Source organism: Poromitra crassiceps (assembly GCF_964638095.1).
Source record: "Poromitra crassiceps genome assembly, chromosome: 12".
NCBI lineage: Eukaryota > Metazoa > Chordata > Actinopteri > Beryciformes > Melamphaidae > Poromitra > Poromitra crassiceps.
In genome coordinates, this window is record NC_139632.1 from 22,687,554 (window position 1) to 22,709,754 (window position 22,201).

The following is a 22,201-nucleotide window of genomic DNA, read 5'->3' on the forward strand; positions in this document are numbered from 1 at the left end:
AACTCGTGCCACCCTCGGCCCAACCATGTATGCCCAACCATTTATACAGCTCATCGAGCCAACTTTTGCCAACCTCGTGCCAACGTTGGCCCAACTCTGGCCCAACTACGTTTTCAGCTCCCGACCAATGCCAACCATTGCCAACCTATTGCCAACGTTGTGCCAACGTGTCATTGCTATCTGGTATACAGTGTGATGTGATGTCCGCCTGCGGCCTGATAGTTTCTGCATTCTGACATGTGCATCCTCACCTTGCATGTTGTCATACTGCAGTTGTGTAGGCTACTGGTTGAGGTAGAATTGGGCCTACCATTCTCCTATTTCATTTCCCACCCAATTCACCCATTTTGATCTAAAAGGCAGGAAGTAACACAGGTGGAAGCAAGACACTAATTGGGGTTTCCAACTTCCAATCCATTTAGGTATTCCAGTGCCAGGGCCCTAATTAGAGTCCTGCTTGCACCTGTGTTACTTCCTGCCTTTTAGACACAAAATGGGTGAATTGGGTGGGAAGTGAAATACCCACCCATCCTGTTTGTATTAATAATAATTAGTCATTAGTGTCTGTCTATAACTTCACCATTGTCCTTATATAATGAAGATGTTCCCCAAGAACTGTGACCCTCAAATAACTTCTTGTGAACATTATAATGTTTGAAATATGTAAGACAGTATATTGAAGGGGTGTCTGCATATCCACCTTATTTTTGAATGCGCCACTGTAAAAATAATTATGGGTACAAGGTCCGGTTTAAAGTGACTTGATTGTTGCAGCTTGCCATTTCCTTTGTTATACTCATTGGCTGCAGACCCGAATTAGCCGACTACCCATAATGCATTACGTTATCCCAGAACCCGAACGACATTTAACGGATAAAATAAAGCTGAAAACAAAAACCAGATTTCTAAATAGCCGTTATTTCTCGTTATTTGATAAACTGAGCACACAAGAGTAATCTAAATGGTTACTTTGACCGTCTACATTTTTTTCTAAACTGTGTGACAAAAAAGTTACATATTAACCCTTACGGCTGTAGAGCAGAATGGCTCTGCTGTAAAACCCTCATAGACATTTTTTTGTCAAGTTAAAACCGTCTATTACACCGGAAGAAGCACCCATAGGCATCATGGCAGCTAGAAATAAGGTGGATAGGTAAAAGCACTCACCTACTGAAACTTTCAGGGGGTGTAAAGAGCACTCGTGCGGGTGACCTGAGGGAGCTGAATTTTTTAATTAGGTGATTGCCCTAATTACCTAACAACATCAGTGATGTCATCAATGATGTCATACCAACACTGATTATGTCATCAGTGATGTCATACATAGGCATTGTGACATCATTGATGATTTCATCAGTGACACACACACACACACACACACACACACACACACACACGAGAGAGACTGAGGGAGAGGGAGAGAGAGGAGAGGGAGAGAGAGGGGGAGAGAGACTGAGGGAGAGGGAGAGAGACTGAGGGAGAGGAGAGGGAGAGAGACTGAGGGAGAGGGAGGGGGAGAGACTGAAGGGGAGAGAGAGAGGGGGAGAGAGACTGAGGGAGAGAGAGAGGGAGACATTGCGCACACGCCAATAGGGCAGGCGAGGCCACGCAGCAGCCGAGCTGAGCTGCAGGGCCAGCTCAGCAAGCAGTCTCGCCTAGGAATCGAGCACGCGTAGCGCGAGATGCCTAGTACAATAAAGAGTCCTTAAAACAAAATGTATAACTATATGGGTAAAACTATGATGTAGTAGTGGGCAGTCATCCACTATAATTTGCTGTTAGAAACTGTACATTAAAGTTTTGGTTCAATCTGTTTTCTTACTGCTTGAGGCCAGAGGGATCATATGGCTGAATAACATTAGTATGTTGGTAAATTGTGGGTCCTGACCTGCTGAGCAGACTGTTTCAAAAGGATCTGCCGTCTCTGTAACCTCTGCTTGTTGGTACAATGTGGTTTCTGAATTGTTGAATGGGTTGTTTCAAGCCAAAATACACAATTACGGCAATATTCTGTTGTTTTTGAGGTTAATGGTGGATGAGAAAATTGCTGGCGAGTTATTGTGGGCAAAGTGTAAGGTTAGATGCATCAGTGTAGTGAAGGTGTAGTGTAACTTCTGCAACAATTTACTGTGGAGCCGTTTGGAGTTTAGGTGGGTTTAATCCCCCTTCCCAATGTTAGGAGTAGTCCTCTTGATAACCCCAATGATGCTCAATGACGCATCCATAACGCATCCATGCAAATATTCTAATGTACAAACACACTCACTAGGGCACAAAGGAAATGTAGGGTACATTAGATCCACTGAGTTATTATTATTATTATTATTATTATTATTATGTAGTTTCCCCCCCAGTGGTTGTCAAAATTGGGGTCAGGTGACCCCCAGGGGTCCTTGAGGAGGTTCCAGGGGGTCCCCAGCAAAAAAGGGAATACTTTCACTATAAGTGTAATGTATGACTATTTTGGTCATGGGTTTCATATACTTTCTGTAATAAAACATAAAAGCGTTCATGAGAACCAATAAGCCTGAGGCTTTATTGTGTTTTTATCCTCGGTGATTGTCTGTTTTTGTATTTGTGCCCTGTTTTGTTGACATCACCAAATAAAGTCAATCAATCAATCAATCAATCAATCAATCAATCAATCAATCAATCAACAGTTTGAGAACCACTGTCATAGGATACATGAAGATGAGAATATATATATATATATATATATATATATATATATATATATATATATATATATATATATATATATATATATATATATATATTTACTATATTTCTTTTTTGCTGTAGCCTGCACCAGTGGCTCTAGAGTCTTGGGACCCCCAGGGGTCGTTGATGGGGGTTCCAGGGGGCCCCACCATAAGAAATACCGTAGTTTAATCCCCCCCCCCCCCCCACTCTAACTATAGTTTACACTTTAGAGAGCATCTAATAGCTAAAACCTTGGGGCAAATGTGTGTTTAATTCTTGACATGAGCCCCTGGTATCTGCACACACTAATGCAAGGGGTAACACTACAGGGAGGTTTAACATGGAAGAAATGTGATCCAAACAGCATTATGGTTATGTATATGTGTATGGCGAGGCTATAAGCTACTGGATTTCATCGATACAATGGATGTGTGTTATCCTCCAAGTCAAATAACCAGGGGGAGAGCAGTGCTGTGCAGTCAGACTGCAGCTCACTGATGACAGAAAAGGTAGCTTCTGGTTACAAACTTTGGACCAATCAGGATGCCGCGTTGCTTTCCTGCAGCAGGAGTGAACAGAAGTTCAACCTGGAGCGCTTTACGGAGAAACTATCTGCTTTAAATTCAACCTGACAATACTTATCCACTTAACATACCCCACAGCCAACTCATTGTCACCTTAGGAAGTCTTTCTGAGTAATGACAATGCTGGGTATGTACGTGCCAGACAGATTCTCCTTGAAATCGTCAAAGGTCCAGGATGGAATCGGTCTTTACACGGCGAGGCGAGTGAAAAAGGTTTGTTGTTTCTGACTGGGCAACTATGTAACCGAGGCAAAGTCTTTCTTTCTGTGTAAATTCGCGACAATGTAGCTAAGGAGTAGAATATGAGTTTTCTGTTCGCGTTATTCCTTGTCGTCGCTGTCAAAATCTCGACCGCAACCCCAGGCTCCTCTGACGTGAAGTGCCACGTCGATACTGTAACTCAAGTTGTTTCTCTGTCTCGTTCACTGCATAACAATGTGTCCACTTCAACAACACTGTTACCTTGTAGTTATAGACCGACGGGCCAATATTTCCCACACACCAACTATCTAAACGTTAACATTGCGCCGAACTGCAACTTTTGAACTTTTCCATCCTTTTACAAAAGAACAAATAGTTGTTGTTTTTTGCATTGCAGCTTAAAAATCTAGAGGGACGGCGTGTAAGAACGTCTGAAATGTGAATGAGAGATGAATATACTCAGTCAGGATGGTCAGGATACATCATGTAATAATAGGCTAACGCTAAAGAAATGTGGTACAATAGGTCGAAGATGAACATGAATACTTCATTCATGAAAAGCACATTTTGACCACACCCCCTGATTTTTTTTTGCCCTGTTGGAAAGTCTGGAGGAAAATATCCACTACTGAGGGATGTATTACCATTTCACACTAAATGGCCATCCAAGTTTCATCCACATATCATCATATTTTGTGCATTCCACTGGGGCGTATAATGGTTTTGTTATAATTCTGTGCTGAATTCTTTTACAACATCATCAGTTTTGACTGTTTTGTTTTCAAGGGAGAAAAGTTTGGCCCTTTCGCAGGTGAGAAGAAGCTGCCAGGTGAGCTGGATGAAAGCTCGGACACCAGGCTGATGTGGGAGGTGATTACACACACATACAGACTACTAACACATGCAAACGTGTTTACGTGGTCAAACAAGTTCAAATCAACACTCTATAAATTTTTAGGCTATGACAAATATGGCTGTAAGTTGTATTTAGGTGATAATAGGTGCATAATAGCATTCTCTTAGCAAATCACTTTGTAAGTTACCTGTAAAAGCTGTATTACATTTTAATTCTAGAGTGAAGCATGTACTGTTCTTGTTGCAACTAGGCATAACTTAACAAATCCCACCTTTATCATAGTAGACTACTGCTGTCAGACAGAATAGTTTCCAAGTATGTTCAATTATGTTTCAAGTTAATGTGATAAGGAAATATTTAATTACATTTCAAATCAATTAACCATATTGACTGATTTAAATTGACTCAGTGATTATCTCTTATTGTGGGAATGCCATTGATGCATGCACTGAAATCCATGTAATTATCTATAGCTGCCACATTGTGATGCGACTGTCCCAATGAGTTGCTATTGCTATGTAATGCTAAAGAACTTTGATGTAATAAAAGAAACATCAAAGCAACAAGAAAAGAAGAAACATCTATTGTTGAGAATGAGTTGTGATATATTTGTGTCAGTGAGACAGAACTGATGCAGTTATTGTTTTCTCCAGGTCCGTGGCAGTAAAGGGGATGTGCTCTATATTCTGGATGCTAGCAACCCACGCTATGCCAACTGGCTGCGCTTTGTCCATCAAGCGCCGTCGCAAGAACAGAAAAACTTGGCGGCCATTCAGGTATATTTCCTCGATGTGTAGCCTCTGAAGGCAACAGACCAACACTAGAGCCAATTACAATTTTTTTATGTTTTCACAACAAAAGACAATCCTTTTCACACAGTAAACCCTTCAAAATAAGATCTGAAAAAGCCACATTTTCACTAATGTAACATAGGCCAAAGAAATGGCAGACTCCCCTGATGACACAAACACATTTATTATACAGATGACATAAATGGGAGGTGGACGACCTCCCGCTATCCAATCCAAGAGAAATGTTTACACCCCGAATCCAACGCCGCCACCCGCGAGTCTCTACGAGTTACGGTTTGCGGAGATACGTCCGCCCTGCATGCAGGGCTACAGGAGAGAGAGACAGTACAGCGGGGGGTTGGGAGTTCCAAGTTACTGACCAAACACTCTATATTTCAGTGATCGCTGCTTTCAGTGAATGCAACTTTAAGTATGTTTTTAGTCAAACTCATTTTTAAAAAGTTCCTTCATATTATATGGGGATACACATAATGTTTTGTGAATTGGTTGTGTTAATGGGGTCAATATTAACTTTTTTTTCAGAGTAGGCTATCGTTTATTATTTAAAGGTCCCATTCCGTGCAAAAGCTGTTTTTACTTGTAAATGCATATATACTGCTGTCAGCCCTCCCTGTAATGAGTGGTCACACGCTCAGAACTGCCACAGTTGGATTTGTCCCTATCCAGCGTCCCCCTGCAGTCTCCTCCAAGCCACACCCCCAAACGCTTCGTTTGCCCAGAGGGGAATTGGGACGTCACTAGCTTCCTCCTGCATACTGCGCGGGTCTCTCTCACACAAGCTACCTGCACCATTTAGTCTATAGCCACAAAATTAACACTTCTAGCTGGAGCGACGCCAACTGTACGTGATCCAGCAACTGCAGAGGTGCATTCGGTAAGTCTAGGCATTTTGAGATGTCCTCTTTAGCGTAGTACCGTTAAGTTAACGATAACTCGCAACCTAGCGTGCTGGTCCACAGACGCTAATCTGATTGGCCGCTGGGAGCCTGGGGCGGGCTCTCCCTCAGCGGCCAATGGGAACTGTTAGTTCTGAATATATTATAGAAACAGGCCATTCTTGGGAAGCAACGAGATGAGGAAGTGAGAACTCCGTCACAACAAACGGGGTTGCTATATTTTCGACAGATTAATCCAGAATCATGTTTTATGGACCAGAGACACACGTTTTTAAGAGGTTACAGCTGCACGAATTGGGACCTTTAACATTTTCCATCCTACGTCATTGTTTACAACAACTTGATTAGCGGTGAGCGCAAATGAGGATTGCGGAGAGAGCGTGGAAAAGAATAACAAATCTCTGTCTACCTGTTTACCTTGCAAATTGAATTTGAGCAATTATTCTCATTGAAAACCATTATTCTTTTCATAATGTAATAAATAGGGGAAAGGTGAAACGGTAATATAATCTGGAGGTTTTTCAACTAATGTAATCAGCAACAGTAGCAGAACAACATCAACAACAACATCTACAACAATTCTACCTCTTAAAACATATTAGCACAGTGATTCCCAACCAGTGTACTTGAGCGGCTTGCAGGGGGTGCATGGAAAGATTAGGGATTACAATTAATTTCCAAAATGATTTAAAATATAATAATAATCCAAAAATTCACCCAGTAGGTGTCAACTGTTAACATTACTCTGTGATACATGTCAAAACTGTGCGCCATCCAACTAGCTAGCAAACATGGAGAAATGGCTCAAACGTCCAGTTGCTGTCCCTCCAGATTAGGGGAGCCCGGTGACAAAAGGAAAAAAAGAGGCCAACCCCAAACACCGGCAGTTCAGTGAGAAATATGTTGTATGGATTTACTTGTATGTTTATGGATCCACAAGAACACGCATGAGTGAGGGGATACTATTGGCATGGCAAAACAGCTCAAGGGGTAGATAAGACAAAAATGGTTGGGAACCACTGCATTAACACACACTCATGAATATGACCTAGCACACTGGTTCTTAGAAATGTCACCTCTTGCACTCCTGTGTAAAAAAAAAAGGAAGAAAAAATAAAATAGAAGGAGCAGAAGGAAAAGAAGACGAATGTTTCAGCTCATTAATATACAAATGCCTAAAGTGATTGGTTGTTTAAAGGTCATTCATGTGTGTTAAAGCTCTGTGTTCCATCAAAAGTGACATTAATTGTGTGCCTTTCCTTTTGTTAATTAATATTTATGTATATTTAGAATCCCATAGCTAAAGCAAAATGACAGTTTGATTTTATTAGTGTGACCTTTGAGGACAGGATAGTTAATGGCAATATCTTTAAGGGTTTGAGCTGCTGACCTGTGGCCTCAATCAGGCCTCAGCAGACGGCTGTCTGGGTGTAACGAGTTCAACCTTCAACCAGACCTCAATAATTACTCGGTATACATTAACACAAATGCATATAGCTATGTTGGAGCCACCACAGTATGCCTTCACATCCTTCTAATTGTCAAATTTGTCAGGTTTAGTTTAGCCAGTACTCCAGTCCATAGTTATATAATGTGATTACCATAGATAGTTACCATGTCTGTTGTCTTCTCAGGATGGAGAGAATATCTTCTACCTGGCCGTGGATGACATTGACACAGACACAGAGCTCCTGATAGGCTACTTGGACAGTGACATGGAGGAGGAGGAGGAGGAAGAAGAGGAGGAAGTCATCAAAGATGAAGACGAGAACAGCAAAGAGGCCAAGCATCTTGTTGAAATGGGTACAATTGGGTTATACTGCATGAATTACATGTCATTTTCTTGTTTAGTCGCCATTACAGATAGTTCATTATGCTTCATAATATACCAAGTCAATTCTATTTGCCGCTTAGATCTGTGTTTAATGACTTATGCCGCATGTGTATTGTGTGTGTGTGTGTGTGCTTGTGTGTGCGTGTGCGTGTGTGTGTGTGTGTGTGTGTGTGTGTGTGTGCGCGTGCGTGCGTGCATGTGCGTGCTGCATCTGTACAGAACTAGTGATAAAGAAGGAGGACCATCCCTGCTTGTTGTGTGAGAGTAGTTTCCCCAGCGAGGAGATCCTGGCCGCTCACCTCCAGAGCCTGCACCAGAGGGCCAGCACAGAGGAGAAGGAGTTCAAGTGCAGGACCTGTGGCAAGAAGTTCCCTATCAAACAGGCTCTGCAGCGCCAGTGCGTTTCCCATTCCACCACTAACCTGAAGTAGTCTCGCTTTTTACACCAGCTTTCCTCTAATAAGCCTTCTTCAACCACATGTATGCCATAAATCTGCTCTTGGCACTTTTTAACTGCTTTGGCATCCATTGTCTTTGATACGCTCCCACCCAGATGTCTTTTATTCCTGTATTTGCCTCCCAATTAGTTTTGATTTGACCGTGTCTACCTTTTTAATCCTTCCCCAGTGTTTTGCATTGTTCTGAGTCACTGGGTCCAGCAGGCGACTCCAAAGCTCACCAGTGCTCACTGTGCCACAACAAGTTCAGCTCCGAATCCAGGTAAACTAAGTGACTGTGCACAGGCTTCTCCAACGGGATGTTGGGTATGTAGTAGGAGGAGTACAATAGGTATGTTCATGTATTGATGGCCATGGTTCCTGTTCATCCTGTGTGCAGTTATGAGCAGCATAAAGAAGCTTGTAAAGGAGACTCCAGGTTCATCTGTAAAGCAGAGAGCTGTGGCAAACGATTCAAGAGCAAGGATGCTCTGAAGAAGCATAAGGGCAACGTTCACACAGGTGGGCATCATCTCTCTCTCTCTCTCTCTCCCTCTCTGTGTCTGTCTCACTCTATCAGTCACTTTCTCATTCTCTCTCTCGCTCTCTATCTCTGTGTCTCTCTAGTCAGGATTCATTTCAATCCACTTGTTTTTATGCAAAATTTCAATTTGCGCATAAAAACGTGGAAGTGGAAATGCTGCAAAATTCGGGGGAACCCCATCAAATATCACAAAAAGTTTTCACGCTTGAGGGAGGTGGAAAAGTCTGGTGTATCGATAAAAGGAAATTGCGATAAGTCGAGTGGAAATAGATTTAGCGATATTCTGTCCCTTGATCACTGCAAAACATGACATGTCGGCGTAGCCTACCTACACAATAAGGCTACACACACTTGTAAGGTAAATAATGGTAAATAAGCAGCACAATTTACAGTAGACTGCCCGCCGTGGTGTTTGAACAGAAGACTGGGATATTAACTTTAAGGAGGCTCACTTCTAGAATGGAATGAAATTGTCTTCACTTACTAACTCTGCTCCGTGGATTATATGTAAAGTCATGCGTGCCGAGATGAAGAGCGGCACCCGGTAGCCTAATCCAGAAATTGCATTTTGTACTTTAAATCTTTAAACTACTAAAACTTTAAATGAATACCGTTACATGTGTTTAATAGAGCTTGGTCGTTGCCTGCCTCAAGACGACACATGTATATATAGCAGCTGATCAGAAGAGGCAGACAGCCTTAAACACAAGGTGACTGACAGCTCTATAATTCGCATAATAGCAGCGGATGAAAATGCGCATTATTTCGCATTCTCTTTTGTCGACTTTCGGAAAATTCGATTAAGATTTGCGATAGCTTTGGATGGAAACCCAACTTCTGTCTCCCTCTGTCTCTCTCTCTCACTATATCAGTCACTTTCTCATTCTCTCTCTCTCTCTCTCCCCATGTCTCGCTCTCTGGGACACACACACAAGCATTCACTTGCATACCAGTTTTAGTGTTTCCATAGGTCATGTAATGAAGTTAATTGTCCATCAGTAGCCTGAACACTCAAGGAATCACAGTGCACAGTGCTTGGGCTCGCTCCGTTCAAATCTGTACAACATTGAGACACGTCTCTAATTACTAATGCGATGTAATTGCTGACCTGTATGTTCTGGGGCAGCACACTCTGTCGGATAAATGGCCTCCCATAGCTATTTATGATGGGATGTAGGGCAATGGGGATCTGTGCAGCCTTACACGTTCATCATCTGGCAGCTGTGGCACGTTCATCATTGGGCAGCTGTGGCTCAGGAGGTAGAGCGGGTCGTCCACTAACCAGAAGGTCGGTGGTTCGATCCCCGGCTCCTCCAGTCCGCATGTTGAAGTGTCCTTGGGCAAGACACTGAACCCCAAATGGCTCCCGATGGCTGTGCCAGCACCCTGCATGGCAGCTGGGTGTGTGAATGGGTGAATGTAGGCACATTGTAAAGCGCTTTGGATAAAAGCACTACGGTATATAAATGCAGTCCATTTACCATTTATTTACCATTCATCATGACAAAGTAAATGTAAATGCAACATTAGGACTTTGTCCAACGTCTGATGGTGCCTTGATGTTCCAGCAGCGTGGTCGGGACACGGGGTGTGTGTGTGTGGGCGAGGAGGAAGTGGTGCAGGATCAGACTCGACAGATGTGGGTCATGTGACTCAGATGTTAACGAGGGGAGGGTGCCACAGAGCCTTAGATGGTGGGATAGTGGGACCACCACAGTCTGGCCCTGCAATGAAGAGAGACTTCACTGTCCAGTAAAACTTAACAGCAGTTATGCAGTAAAACAGCTGTAACACCGCCTCTTAGCGTTCACATTATTAGCATTGTGCTATTTTTATGTTGCTGTGTAATGATGCTCATGGTTGTAGGCATATCTGTATTGGTGTTTCAAATGGCACCGCTTTGCAAACCATCTGCTTCATGTGTACTGTGATGTCAGTCCCATAGAATCAGGGTTGGTCATTTTCATCCTCTTTTCTTTCTTTCAGGAAGTGCCCGGCGGAAACTCACATGCACCATATGCAACAGGAAATGCTCTTCCTCACTGAATCTACAGGAACATCGCAAGGTGACTCTCATTTATTATGCACATTGTTCGAATTCCCCTAACCTGTTATTTGTTGTGGGTCTTTTTCTCACTGAGTATGTTTACATGGATTTCAATAATCCGACTATTGACCAGTGTTGGGGGTAACTCATTACAAAAGTAACTTATTACATGTAATATATTACTTTTAGCAGTAACTCAGTAATATAACTTATTACTTATAGGATTTCAGTAATATTATACCAGTTACTTTGTCAAGTAACTCAAGTTACAAATGGAGTTAATAAAAAATAAAAATAAATAAAAGCACATACCTATTTAAATAAAGATACAATCATTTCCTAATCAAACTGTCTGTTTTTATGCAAATGACCACTATAGATGACATTAACAAAGGAAAAGAATAACATTTTGAATTTTGGATTGTTTACACTGACTTCGAGGCGGTTGACATTATCTTTCGGGATGGTTCCGGGACAGCGATGTCATTCTCCTGCTGCTGTTGTTTTGGTGAAAGTAATGCAAAAGTAGTGTAATAAGTAACGAGTTACTCTACACAGACAGTAATATTGTAAAGTAACTTATTACTTTCAAATAAAAGTAACTAGTAATATGTAGTATATTACATTTTGAAAGTAACTTGCCCAACACTGCTATTGACCTTAATCTAAATACGACAATATTTCGATTAAGGCGTTTACATGAGCTGCTTATAGAATATTCCATTCATTTTCCCGTTGACATGCTACAGAGCACAGTCTGATTAATGACTGAAACAAAAGGAAACAAAACGCACCAAGCTGGCTTGCTGGCATGTCAAAGCCAGATGGAAAAGCATGCGCCGTCAAGCAATTTGACTGCCGTGTGTGTCGCAAAATGCTGCAAAAACTCTGATCGGACATCATTAAAGCATACATGTCTACAACACACTTGAATAATAAGATCGGAATACTCCACATGTCTCGATTCAACTATTGCTAGTTTACATGGCAGTGTCTTATTCAGAGTATTGTCTTAATCTGATTAATATTGGAATAAAGCAGTCCATGTAAACAGAGCCATTGTTGGGTGGTCAGGGGTCAGATGTGAACTATAGCCCATTTTTAAAGATGGCGTTTTTTTTGCTGCCCCACTTCATTGTATTCCATCATACCCCATTCAGTTCCTGTAAGTGAGTCAAAGCTGGTAATCTCACGCCCCTCTCTGCTTCCTGAGTGTCTGAGTCTCATTCTCTGCACTATTCCCTCTCAGCAGGAAGTTGAGTCTCATTCTCTGCACTATTCCCTCTCAACAGGAGGATGAGTCTCATTCTCTGCACTATTCCCTCTCAGCAGGAGGATGAGTTCATTCTCTGCGTTATTCCCTCTCAGCAGGAGGATGAGTCTCATTCTCTGCGTTATTCCCTCTCAGCAGGAGGATGAGTCTCATTCTCTGCACTATTCCCTCTCAGCAGGAGGATGAGTCTCATTCTCTGCACTATTCCCTCTCAGCAGGAGGATGAGTCTCATTCTCTGCACTATTCCCTCTCAGCAGGAGGATGAGTCTCATTCTCTGCACTATTCCCTCTCAGCAGGAGGATGAGTCTCATTCTCTGCACTATTCCCTCTCAGCAGGAAGATGAGTCTCATTCTCTGCACTATTCCCTCTCAGCAGGAGGATGAGTCTCATTCTCTGCACTATTCCCTCTCAGCAGGAGGATGTCTTTATGATAAAGTTGTTTCAAAGTTACTCTGGTGTGACACAGAGCAGAGGCTTGCTTTTTATTTCACGAGCTCATCCCACACGTCTAGTGAAACCGAAGAGGCACTGTGGGCAGACAATAAGGATTTAACCCTGGCGTCAGCATTCTACCTCCTCCTGATGGATTACAGCTTTGAAGAATAGCAGGGCTGTTAAAGTAATAACCTGCATCGTTCTCATATAAATAAATATCCCTTTTGCTATTCTATGATCGCTAATTCAGACCATATAATAGTGAATAGCCAAGTGATGAAAGCTTTTACATTTGCTGTTCAAAACACCTCTTTCCCTGCACACTGTGATGCGTTTTACATTTATGGAAGCAGCAGCAGCAGTTTTCTTTGGCATAAATATAACAAGAATTGTGTAGTTTGCAGATGTGGTTCTGTTGGTTTTGGACTGGTTGGATCCGCTATTGTTTATTAGCTGCAGTCTCGATTGGGTGTCTGTATTGTCATTTTGAGCCATTGACTATGTTGAGTTGAAACTTACACGTCTAGTTTATTGTGTAAAGTGTAGATATTACCATCTTAGGGCCCTTCTGTAGTTCTGCTATTTCGAGTTGTTTAGTTGTAGTTGTTTATAGAACAGCACACAGCCCATGCTTGGAGTTTGGAGGAATGGCCGCACTGCTGCGAAGTGATTGCTGGGAAAATACAGTGCAAAACACCAAAGCAATGACCACTGATCATCACCAAAACCACGAAAAACAACAACCGCTTGTATCATTGGATTATCATTATGCTACCGTACGTGGATTTCTCTGTATAGTGCAGCAAAGTTTTTCTCATCATAAATGAACTTCATAATAGTAAGCTATCATCAACACTTTTGATGAAGTTGGCGGCTGGATTAATATGCAAGTTGTCCCATTGGTTGTTATTTATGACCCTGACTCCAGCTGGAGTTTGGATTTTCATTTTCTCTTGTCAACATTTATCTGCTAGATTAATCAGACAGCATTAATCCATTGCAGATTAATCAGACAGCATTAATCCATTGCAGTCGCCTAATTCATCATCAGGCCACTTGCAAACTGTTCAACACTTAAAGTCACGTGGACGTGTTGTGACATAGTTCTGCAGTGGATCATCTAACCCACTTACCTGTCTATGAGTCACTTTTCTGCAGGCTTCCTATATGACCTCCTTATTCGTCCATGTGCCAGTAATAGCCATTATGTGGTCCATGAAAGAAATACTGTATTTTTAGAATGATGCTCTTATTCATGTACCATTGTCTGAGCTTGAAATGTTCTCCTCATTGACAGCTGTCATAAAGTATGAGGTCTGGAAACAGCAATATGATTCAATACATTTAGGTCAGCGTCACATTTAATTTGGATGAATGACTATTTGATTCTAGCAAAATGTTTTTTCACAAATTTCTGAAGAATTGAGTCATACTTGAGCACAATGTTATAGTAAATATGGTACATTTCTGCCAGAAAATATCTGGTACAGTTCTATAGCCTCAAACAAAGACTGAAGATTTAAGCATTATTCTTACACAGAAGAGCAATCAAACTTTCCATAATGACAAGTTGTGCTCCAAAGCAGCTTAAAGCCGCCATTATCATCGTTTAGCTCAACAAGTGCAGTCACAGCTGTGGCAAGAAGAGCTGCTTGGCATTAGCATATGCTATTGAAGCTGTAGGCCTGGGAACTATTGAATATGCAATTATTGGAACTATGCTCTGAAAGAGAAAAGGGATTCAAACTTTTCATCACTTTAATTACTTTTCTGTCTGTAGATGGTCTAAAAAAAGTGAACATAATCAACCACAATGGAAACAAGCCCTTGGGCTTTATTGTGTTTAATTCCTTTTGATCAATATTTTTTTCTTGTATTGTCATGCACAATCATGTATTTATTGAATCAATAAAGATATCAATCAATCAAAAACAAGCTTGCATAGCTGTTGACCCTCATAGACAATGTGATCCTTCAACATCTTACATGCACGTAATCTTGAGTTTTTTCAATTGTGAGCAAAACTAAACTAAGTTGTCGTCTCTTTTGCATTTGTTGCCACATAGGTGCATGAAATATTTGACTGCCACGCATGTGACAAGAAGTTCATTTCTACCAATCAGCTAAAACGCCATATGATCACACACTCAGGTAAGAAGAAGATACCTTCAAAACGTCACTCCTTCATGCGTCATCTCTCCCCACCTTAATGCTTCTGTCTGTCTGTCATGGTCTGTAGAGAAGCGACCATATACCTGTGAGATTTGCAGTCGTTCGTTCAAGCGCCTTGACCAGGTGACGGCTCATAAGATCATCCACAGTGAGGACAAGCCATACAAATGTAAGCTGTGCGGGAAAGAGTTTGCCCACCGCAACGTCTACAAGAATCACAAGAAGGTGAGCAGATGGAGGGACACTCCATACACACTCCATAATAAGCCATTTGTGAACTATTCTTTCATTATTATGGTAATTACTTTGTTAAATGTTTATATATAGCTGATTAGTGTGTCCTCACACAGCAACATTTCAATTTACAGCTGTTATTACTCTGATTATGTGTCCTGGTCGCTGCACTAGTGCCTCCACTGGTCAGTCAGGGCACCTGTTCAGGAACAGGTTCAGGAAAAAAATTATTAAAGTAAATTATAAATAAATAAATAAATAAATAAATAAATATATATATATATATATATATATATATATAAATATATAAAGTATAGTATAAGTAAATGCATTGATTTGTGAATGATTTGCTAGTTATAAATAAATTTGCTTGTCATGATCAATTTAGACTGCAGAAATGTGTGTCACGATATTAAAACATCTCCATATCGTCACGATATGATTCCACTGAAAGACAAATTTAATTATCGTCCAGCCCTACTTCAAAGCTAGCATTATTAGTGATAGGCTGTAATCAATCAGGGTCTCGTTGGTGGCTGTTTCCTGTGGGGTCTCTGGCCTGTGTCCCCCCTGAGGTTCCCCGTGTTTACTTATGGGAGTGGGACGTCACTCAGACAGACAGGTGGGGGACAGAGCGTGCGAGCAGATAAACAGAAGCACTTTGAACTTAAGCCCCTCAAGCTACTTGTCTTCATCAAGTCAACAAACCAAATCAGCTATGGAGCCTTATGGTAACCCCCAGCCCAAATCCTGCCCCCATCAGTATAAGAAGCTTCATCAGCGTCAGCACTGAGACAGGAGGCTCTCTTAGCTATCCAAGGAGAGAGATGGCATGGCATGTATGTTATGAAAGAGCAGCCTTCATCCTGATCCTGATCTGGTCTCTCTCCCTCCCTCCCTCCCCCCCGCTCTCTCTCTCTCTCTGCAGACGCACTCGGAGGAGAGGCCGTTCCAGTGTGAGGAGTGCAAGGCCCTCTTCCGCACCCCCTTCTCTTTACAGCGTCACTTACTCATCCACAATAGTAAGTATGAGTATGAGTGTGCCTGTGTGTTGTCATGGCCAGGTCCACGAGAAATGAACATATTCACAAGTGCTAGAATAGTCTGAATTCACGTTTGTTATTGCCCAAGGTTTTGTTTAGTGCACAGTCTCCTATAAAGTGTAAATACAGAAATAACCATAATAACGACTAACAAAATATCAAATAAAGTTATTCTGGTAGAGAAACATTACATCTAATAATTTTAATGCAGAGATTATTGCTGTGTTAAATATTGACATTAGTATTGGTCGTGTCTATTACAAAACACTAGTTGGCGGGCACAAGTTACATTTGATCACTGTATGAAACGATCTAGAAGTTTAAGCTTACAAAACACATTCATATCTCTTATGAGAAATGCGGGTAACACCCCAAAGGATATTTACAGTTGAAACCAATCATGGCGTGATTTTATATGTGACTGGTTCTTAATTAACACTACACACCATCACCATATTCCCCCCGAAACACCATATTCCCCCCAAAAATAATTTTCTTTCAATCAATCAATTTCAATCAATTTTATATTTATATAGCACCAAATCATAACAAGAGTTATCTCAATGCGATTTACAACTAGAGCAGGTAGAAGACCAGGCTCTTTATTTTACACCCAACAATTGAAACAATTCTCACATACACTGGTGATTATACTGCAAGGTCATGTGACAATTCAAACAATTACCCAACAAGAGCAGCACTTGGAGACGACAGCAAGGAAAAGACCCCTTTAACGAGGAAGAAAACCTTGAGCAGACCTGGCTCTTTCTCTTTTTCTCATGTCTTTGTCAGAGTAGCCTTCAGAAAGCGTCTCAGCACTGGGTGCTGTGGCCCAGTGGAGAGTGGGTCTGCAGCATCCCTGGTGTGCCTGCTCACACTGAGTCCTGGCAGGAAGCGGTACTGGTCTTAGGAGCCTTGTGCCTGCTCACACTGAGTCTTGTCAGGATGTGGTCCTGGTCTTAGGAGCCTTGTGCCTGCTCACACTGAGTCTTGTCAGGATGTGGTCCTGGTCTTAGGAGCCTTGTGCCTGCTCACACTGAGTCATTGCAGGATGCGGTCCTGGTCTTAGGAGCCTTGTGCCTGCTCACACTGAGTCTTGTCAGGATGTGATCCTGGTCTTAGGAGCCTTGTGCCTGCTCACACTGAGTCATTGCAGGATGCGGTCCTGGTCTCCCAACTGAGACAGATAACAAAGAGACTGTGAAGCTTGAGGCATTTCCTGCCCATGTAGTCTCAGGAGACAGATTACTGTTCAGTGAAATCACTGGGATATGGGGCTATACAATACTGGGACTAGTATTATGTATCAACTTCTAGACAATATGTTGGGCGGGAGGACAAAGTGTGTGATTTCAAAAAAAGTGTGGGACAAAGTGTGTGATTTACAGAGAGAAAAGACCTGCCGGTGAATAAATGTATCTGTGGTTGTGAGTAATTGTTTGTGTACCACATGAGTTCTCATGTGTTTGTTTGCCCCACACTGACACAATGAGGCACAGCTGTCATAGCAGTTTCACCTGAAATCAACTTGTTGTTTTTTAATCAAAGAAACGTGCGCAGCACTTTTGAGTAGGGTCAAAGGTCACTCGTGGTAATCCTTCTTTTAAAGCCACATTAACACCTCAAGAGTAATCCTGGTGTGTGTGTGCGTGTGTGTGTGTGTGTGTGTGTGTGTGTGCATGTGTGCGCATGCGTGCGTGCGCGCGCGTGTGTGTGTTATGTGTGTGTGTGTGTTCACATTTGTGCAACTTAGCCTGCCCTGTGTTTGTGCCTGTGTGAGTGCATGCACGTGTATTTTAATAATGTTTTAAACCTTGTTCCAAGAATTTAATGCAATCATCATCCAAGGGTGTCGTTGACATTAACGATCATGAAGTATATGTTTCTGTTTGATTAAAAAACATAGTGGACCTGGCTTGCATTAGTGTTCCATTTTATTCAGATGACCATCACTGGCCTTGGTAACAGGAGAATGAACACAAGCTTGTAAGCACTTACCCTGCCAAACATACGCACACCCTCTAAAGCACTCTATGGAAATTGAATGATCTCCATATAATGGAAACAAGTACCTCTCAACAATAGAGCCTGTTGTATGGAGGCAGTGGGCAGAGGCGTGAAGAATAACATCGTGCTAGCTTCACTCTGCGAGGGGCTCGTGCGTGGAACAGCTGAGAGTTGTGCTCGAACTCGCTGTCTGAGTGCTGTCTGGCATTTTCAATGTTTTTCAGTGGAATGAATCATAAAGTAGGACATGTTTTTTTGTTGCACTGTACAAATAAAAGAAAAAAGAAAACAACCATTCAATGTTCAGGCAATACATCTGCTCAACCGATTTGTTTTACTGTCTTCGCCTGGGATGTGTTCAGGTAGTGATCCATGGTTAAAGCCCATTTTTGTTAAAAGGTAAAAACAAAACAAAAAAAAAAAACAGAACCAGAGGATTCTGAAGACCATTGTTTGAGACTGTCTGGTGCAATAAAACACCCCTCTTTGTAGTTCTGCCCACACAATTGTCCCGGTGAAATTGGGTCCCCTCTTGCTGTGCATGATGGCTGTGCATTTAGAGGCACAACAATAGATGTCTGGAAATGGCTCTTAAAATGCTCCTGGACTGCTCTCCTTGCTGCAGGTGAGAGGACATTCAAGTGTGACCAGTGCGACGCCACCTTCAAGAGGAAGGACACGCTCAACGTCCACATCCAGGTGGTGCACGACGGCCATAAGAAGTACAAGTGTGACCTGTGTGAGAAGGCCTTTGTCACTCCCTCCGTCCTCAAGAGCCACAAGAAGGTGAATGAAAAGAACAATCTTACCCGCTGATTTCATCTCTGCTACGGCTGTCACTTTTTTTCATTTTTTTCTTAAACCAAAATTGAGTTTAAACAAAACAGTTATAAGAATTTGAAATGTGCGTTCAAAAATAACATAATAACACTGTGTAAAATTTGTTGTTGATTGACTGTTGCTGATCTTATGAAGCCAGAGCGACACGTTATATTACTGTATATGAAGCAAGTATTGCGTGAAACTGTAGCCTAAAAATGGATTTATCATTGTATTACAAATAATTCCAAATTGCAAATAATGTTGACTAAATACATTGTCTAACTAGAAGTGCCCTCAGGGAGTGCATACCTCCGCCAAGGCCAATAATCATAATAACCAGTTTGCTATGATATGCAAATTTTGTGAGTGTGATCAGATCCGCTCCGAAACTTAATGGGTTCTACCTTGACCGATGCTACACCCTTCCACCAAGTTTAATCAAAATCGGCCCAGTAGTTTTTCCGCAATCCTGCTAACAGAGAGACAGACAAACGGTACTGAAAACATAACCTCCCTAGCGGTGGTAACTACAAAGAATATAATGCTTTCTGAGTGCCACAAAAGTAAAAAGGTAAAAGTAATAACCATTCCACTGAATTGCAGTATCATATCTGATTTCCCATCATCAATCTTCTGTTATCAAAAAAACGACAGCCTTACCATCTACTCTACCAAATGGTTTTCATTGTTTCATATCCACTATTCCTGTTCCTCCTCATCCAAGGAAAGTGATGTAGCTAGCTGATATGTTGTACTAATATCTTGGACTGTCAAGCCTGGCAGGGACGTCCACCTTCGCCAATGCTACCCATCGAGGCCAGGAATCAATTCCCACTTTGATTAGAAATGGCAGTTAGTCCATTAGCTCCGCAGGGTTTCAAAGCCCCAAACAGATCTCACTGCAGATTAGGAGCCCTTAATCTGACAACGTCCGGTGTGGTTATGGATCAAGATTGAAACCAAACAGCTTCTTGGCACACAGCAAAAGAAAATGTCTTGGAGGTTGTCTCTGAACAGTAGGGCTGAAGACAGGCATATGAACTGTCTCGCTGGTTACAGAGTCCGGAGACTGCTGAGAGGCCTGGCCTTGATCAAAGTCAGGGTGCCGAGGAGAGGACAGCTAACAGGCTACGTTTACATGCACAGAGTAACCCGGCTATTGGCCGTACTCCGGTCCAGGTCTTATTCCGGCTATTGGCCGTACTCCAGTCCAGGTCTTATTCATGCACAGAGTAACCCGGCTTTTGGGGTAATCCGCCAATGGGGTGAGATAATCTCACTTTTTTCCCAATTAACTTCTAAAGAATTCTCTTCACTTAAGTGGGACTTTCTTATTTGACTAGTGGGGAGATTATTTTAGAGGTAAAAGCACTCGCCTACCACCGCAGAGAACCAAGTTCAATTCCCGGCAGCGGTACTTCCGGCTTGGTCAGACGTTCCTACAGACACAATTGGCCGTTTCTGTGGGTGGGTATGAGTCCTGGTCGCTGCACTAGTGCCTCCTCTGGTCAGTTATATATATAAGCATATTTGGGGGGAGGGGAACTGGGAGGAATGACATGATCCTCCCACGGGCTACGTCCTGCCAGTGAAACTCCTTGATGTCAGGTGAAAAGAAGCGGCTGGCGACTGCACATGTATCGGAGGAAGCATGTGCTAGTCTACGGCTCTCCCCAGATCGGCAGAGGGGTGGACCAACGACTGGCACAGCAGGGGTAATTGAGGGAAAAAAAGACACTTGAAACAAATGAGATTGCATTGGAAATAAGTGGAATTATCTCACCCTACTGGCAGGTTTTGTAATACTGAATATGAGACTGAATTACTGAATCTTTATCCTCTGGCTTCCTTTTTGACTCAAGGCAGGAGGAGGGAATGGATCTTTTAATTCTTGTCATATGTTTTTGTTTCCGTGTGCTTTAGTCATATATGGATGTGTGTACTTTCTCCACTGATTGCTTGTGGAAATGATGCACATTTGTGGCAGAACAGGCCCGTACCTAGAGAACCGGCTTATTCATAGAGAGCTCTTGTGTTACACTAAATGCTTCTCCTGAATGAGCCTGGATTTGTCATATGAGAGGGGAGCATGTGTGTACAGCATGTACAGTGTACCCCGTGCAGCGGGGATGTACATGTATGCATGCATACACATGTGTTTACTGTATTGTACAAGATTGTCCCATCTCTTTCAGTACCGGGCTGGAAGCATGTACGCATTATGCATATATATATATACATATAAATTAAAGTAATAGGGTTGTTTGTTGAGTAATAATTAATGACATATAGATCAATCATATAAAAAAAAAAAGACTGTTCATGATTACCTACCTACCAATAAATTCCATGATGTTCTGTTTTGGAACTTGATGTTCCCAGATGAAAATGCCAGGGGGAAGTTATGCTGCCATTTATGAAGGTAGAAGACCAGCCATGTTTCTCCCTCTTGTACAAACAACTAACTAAACAATGCAACACCGGACCATCTGGAACACATGTGTTTGTATGTGCGGGTTTGTGTGTGTGTGTGTGTGTGTGTGTGTCTGTGTGTCTGTGTGTGCTGATGTGTGTGTGTGTGTGTGTGTGTGTGTGTGTGTGTGTGTGTGTGTGCGACCCGTGCATGCGTGTGTGTGTGTGTGTGTGTGACCCGTGCGCATGTGTGTGTGCGACCCTTGCGTGCATGTGTGTGCGACCCATGCGTGTGTGTGTGCGTGTGACCTGTGCATGCCTGTGTGTGTGTGTGTATGCGTGTGACCTGTGCGTGCCTGTGTGTGTGTGTGTGTGTGTGTGCGTGTGTGTGTGTGTGTGTGTGTGTGTGTGTGCAACCCATGCGTGCATTTGTGTGTGTGTGTGTGTGTGTGACCTGTGCGTGCATGTGTGTGTGTGTGTGTGTGTGTTGGCGTGCGCGCGCGTGTGGACGGAGCCTTTGTAACGAAACACCCGAGGTGTCGGAGGGACACAGGGTGATGGAGGGAAGGATGGGGGCCCAGGCACAGAGGAGGTGTTCCTGTATTGTTGTACTGCTGTTGAAACTGTCACTCTGAGTTTGAGCCTTTTCATACTTGTGTTCATCTCGGGAATTTGCAGCAGGCCAGGAGTAGAACTCCGAGCGCACTTTTCGACAGCCAGACCCAGACAGAGGCAGCGGAGCAAAGGGGAGCGGATGAAAGGTAGAGGTAGAGAGGAGAAAAAAGAAAAGTCAGAGGCTGTGAGCCTTGCTAGGTGCGCAGGCTGCACACTCTTTCCACATGCGCTCCCCTGGGTGCATGTGCACCCCTTATGAGTCCATACAGCT

General features: G+C 42.6%; 1 protein-coding gene across 1 annotated transcript in view; it reads left to right on the top strand.

Annotated features, from left to right (window-relative positions):
* Window positions 1-3,401: 3,401 nt before the first annotated feature.
* prdm5 (PR domain containing 5) overlaps window positions 3,402-22,201 on the top strand; it is a gene marked incomplete at both ends in the record, with an annotated part of 38,098 nt that continues 19,298 nt past the window's right edge. Inside the window, 12 exons of the mRNA XM_083647268.1 lie at window positions 3,402-3,500; window positions 4,275-4,358; window positions 4,998-5,120; window positions 7,687-7,855; window positions 8,106-8,283; window positions 8,514-8,606; window positions 8,724-8,845; window positions 10,854-10,933; window positions 14,692-14,776; window positions 14,865-15,022; window positions 15,885-16,053; window positions 18,707-18,867. Coding sequence (XP_083503394.1) covers window positions 3,402-3,500; window positions 4,275-4,358; window positions 4,998-5,120; window positions 7,687-7,855; window positions 8,106-8,283; window positions 8,514-8,606; window positions 8,724-8,845; window positions 10,854-10,933; window positions 14,692-14,776; window positions 14,865-15,022; window positions 15,885-16,053; window positions 18,707-18,867 — 1,521 coding nt within the window. The remainder of the gene's footprint in view (window positions 3,501-4,274; window positions 4,359-4,997; window positions 5,121-7,686; window positions 7,856-8,105; window positions 8,284-8,513; window positions 8,607-8,723; window positions 8,846-10,853; window positions 10,934-14,691; window positions 14,777-14,864; window positions 15,023-15,884; window positions 16,054-18,706; window positions 18,868-22,201) is intronic.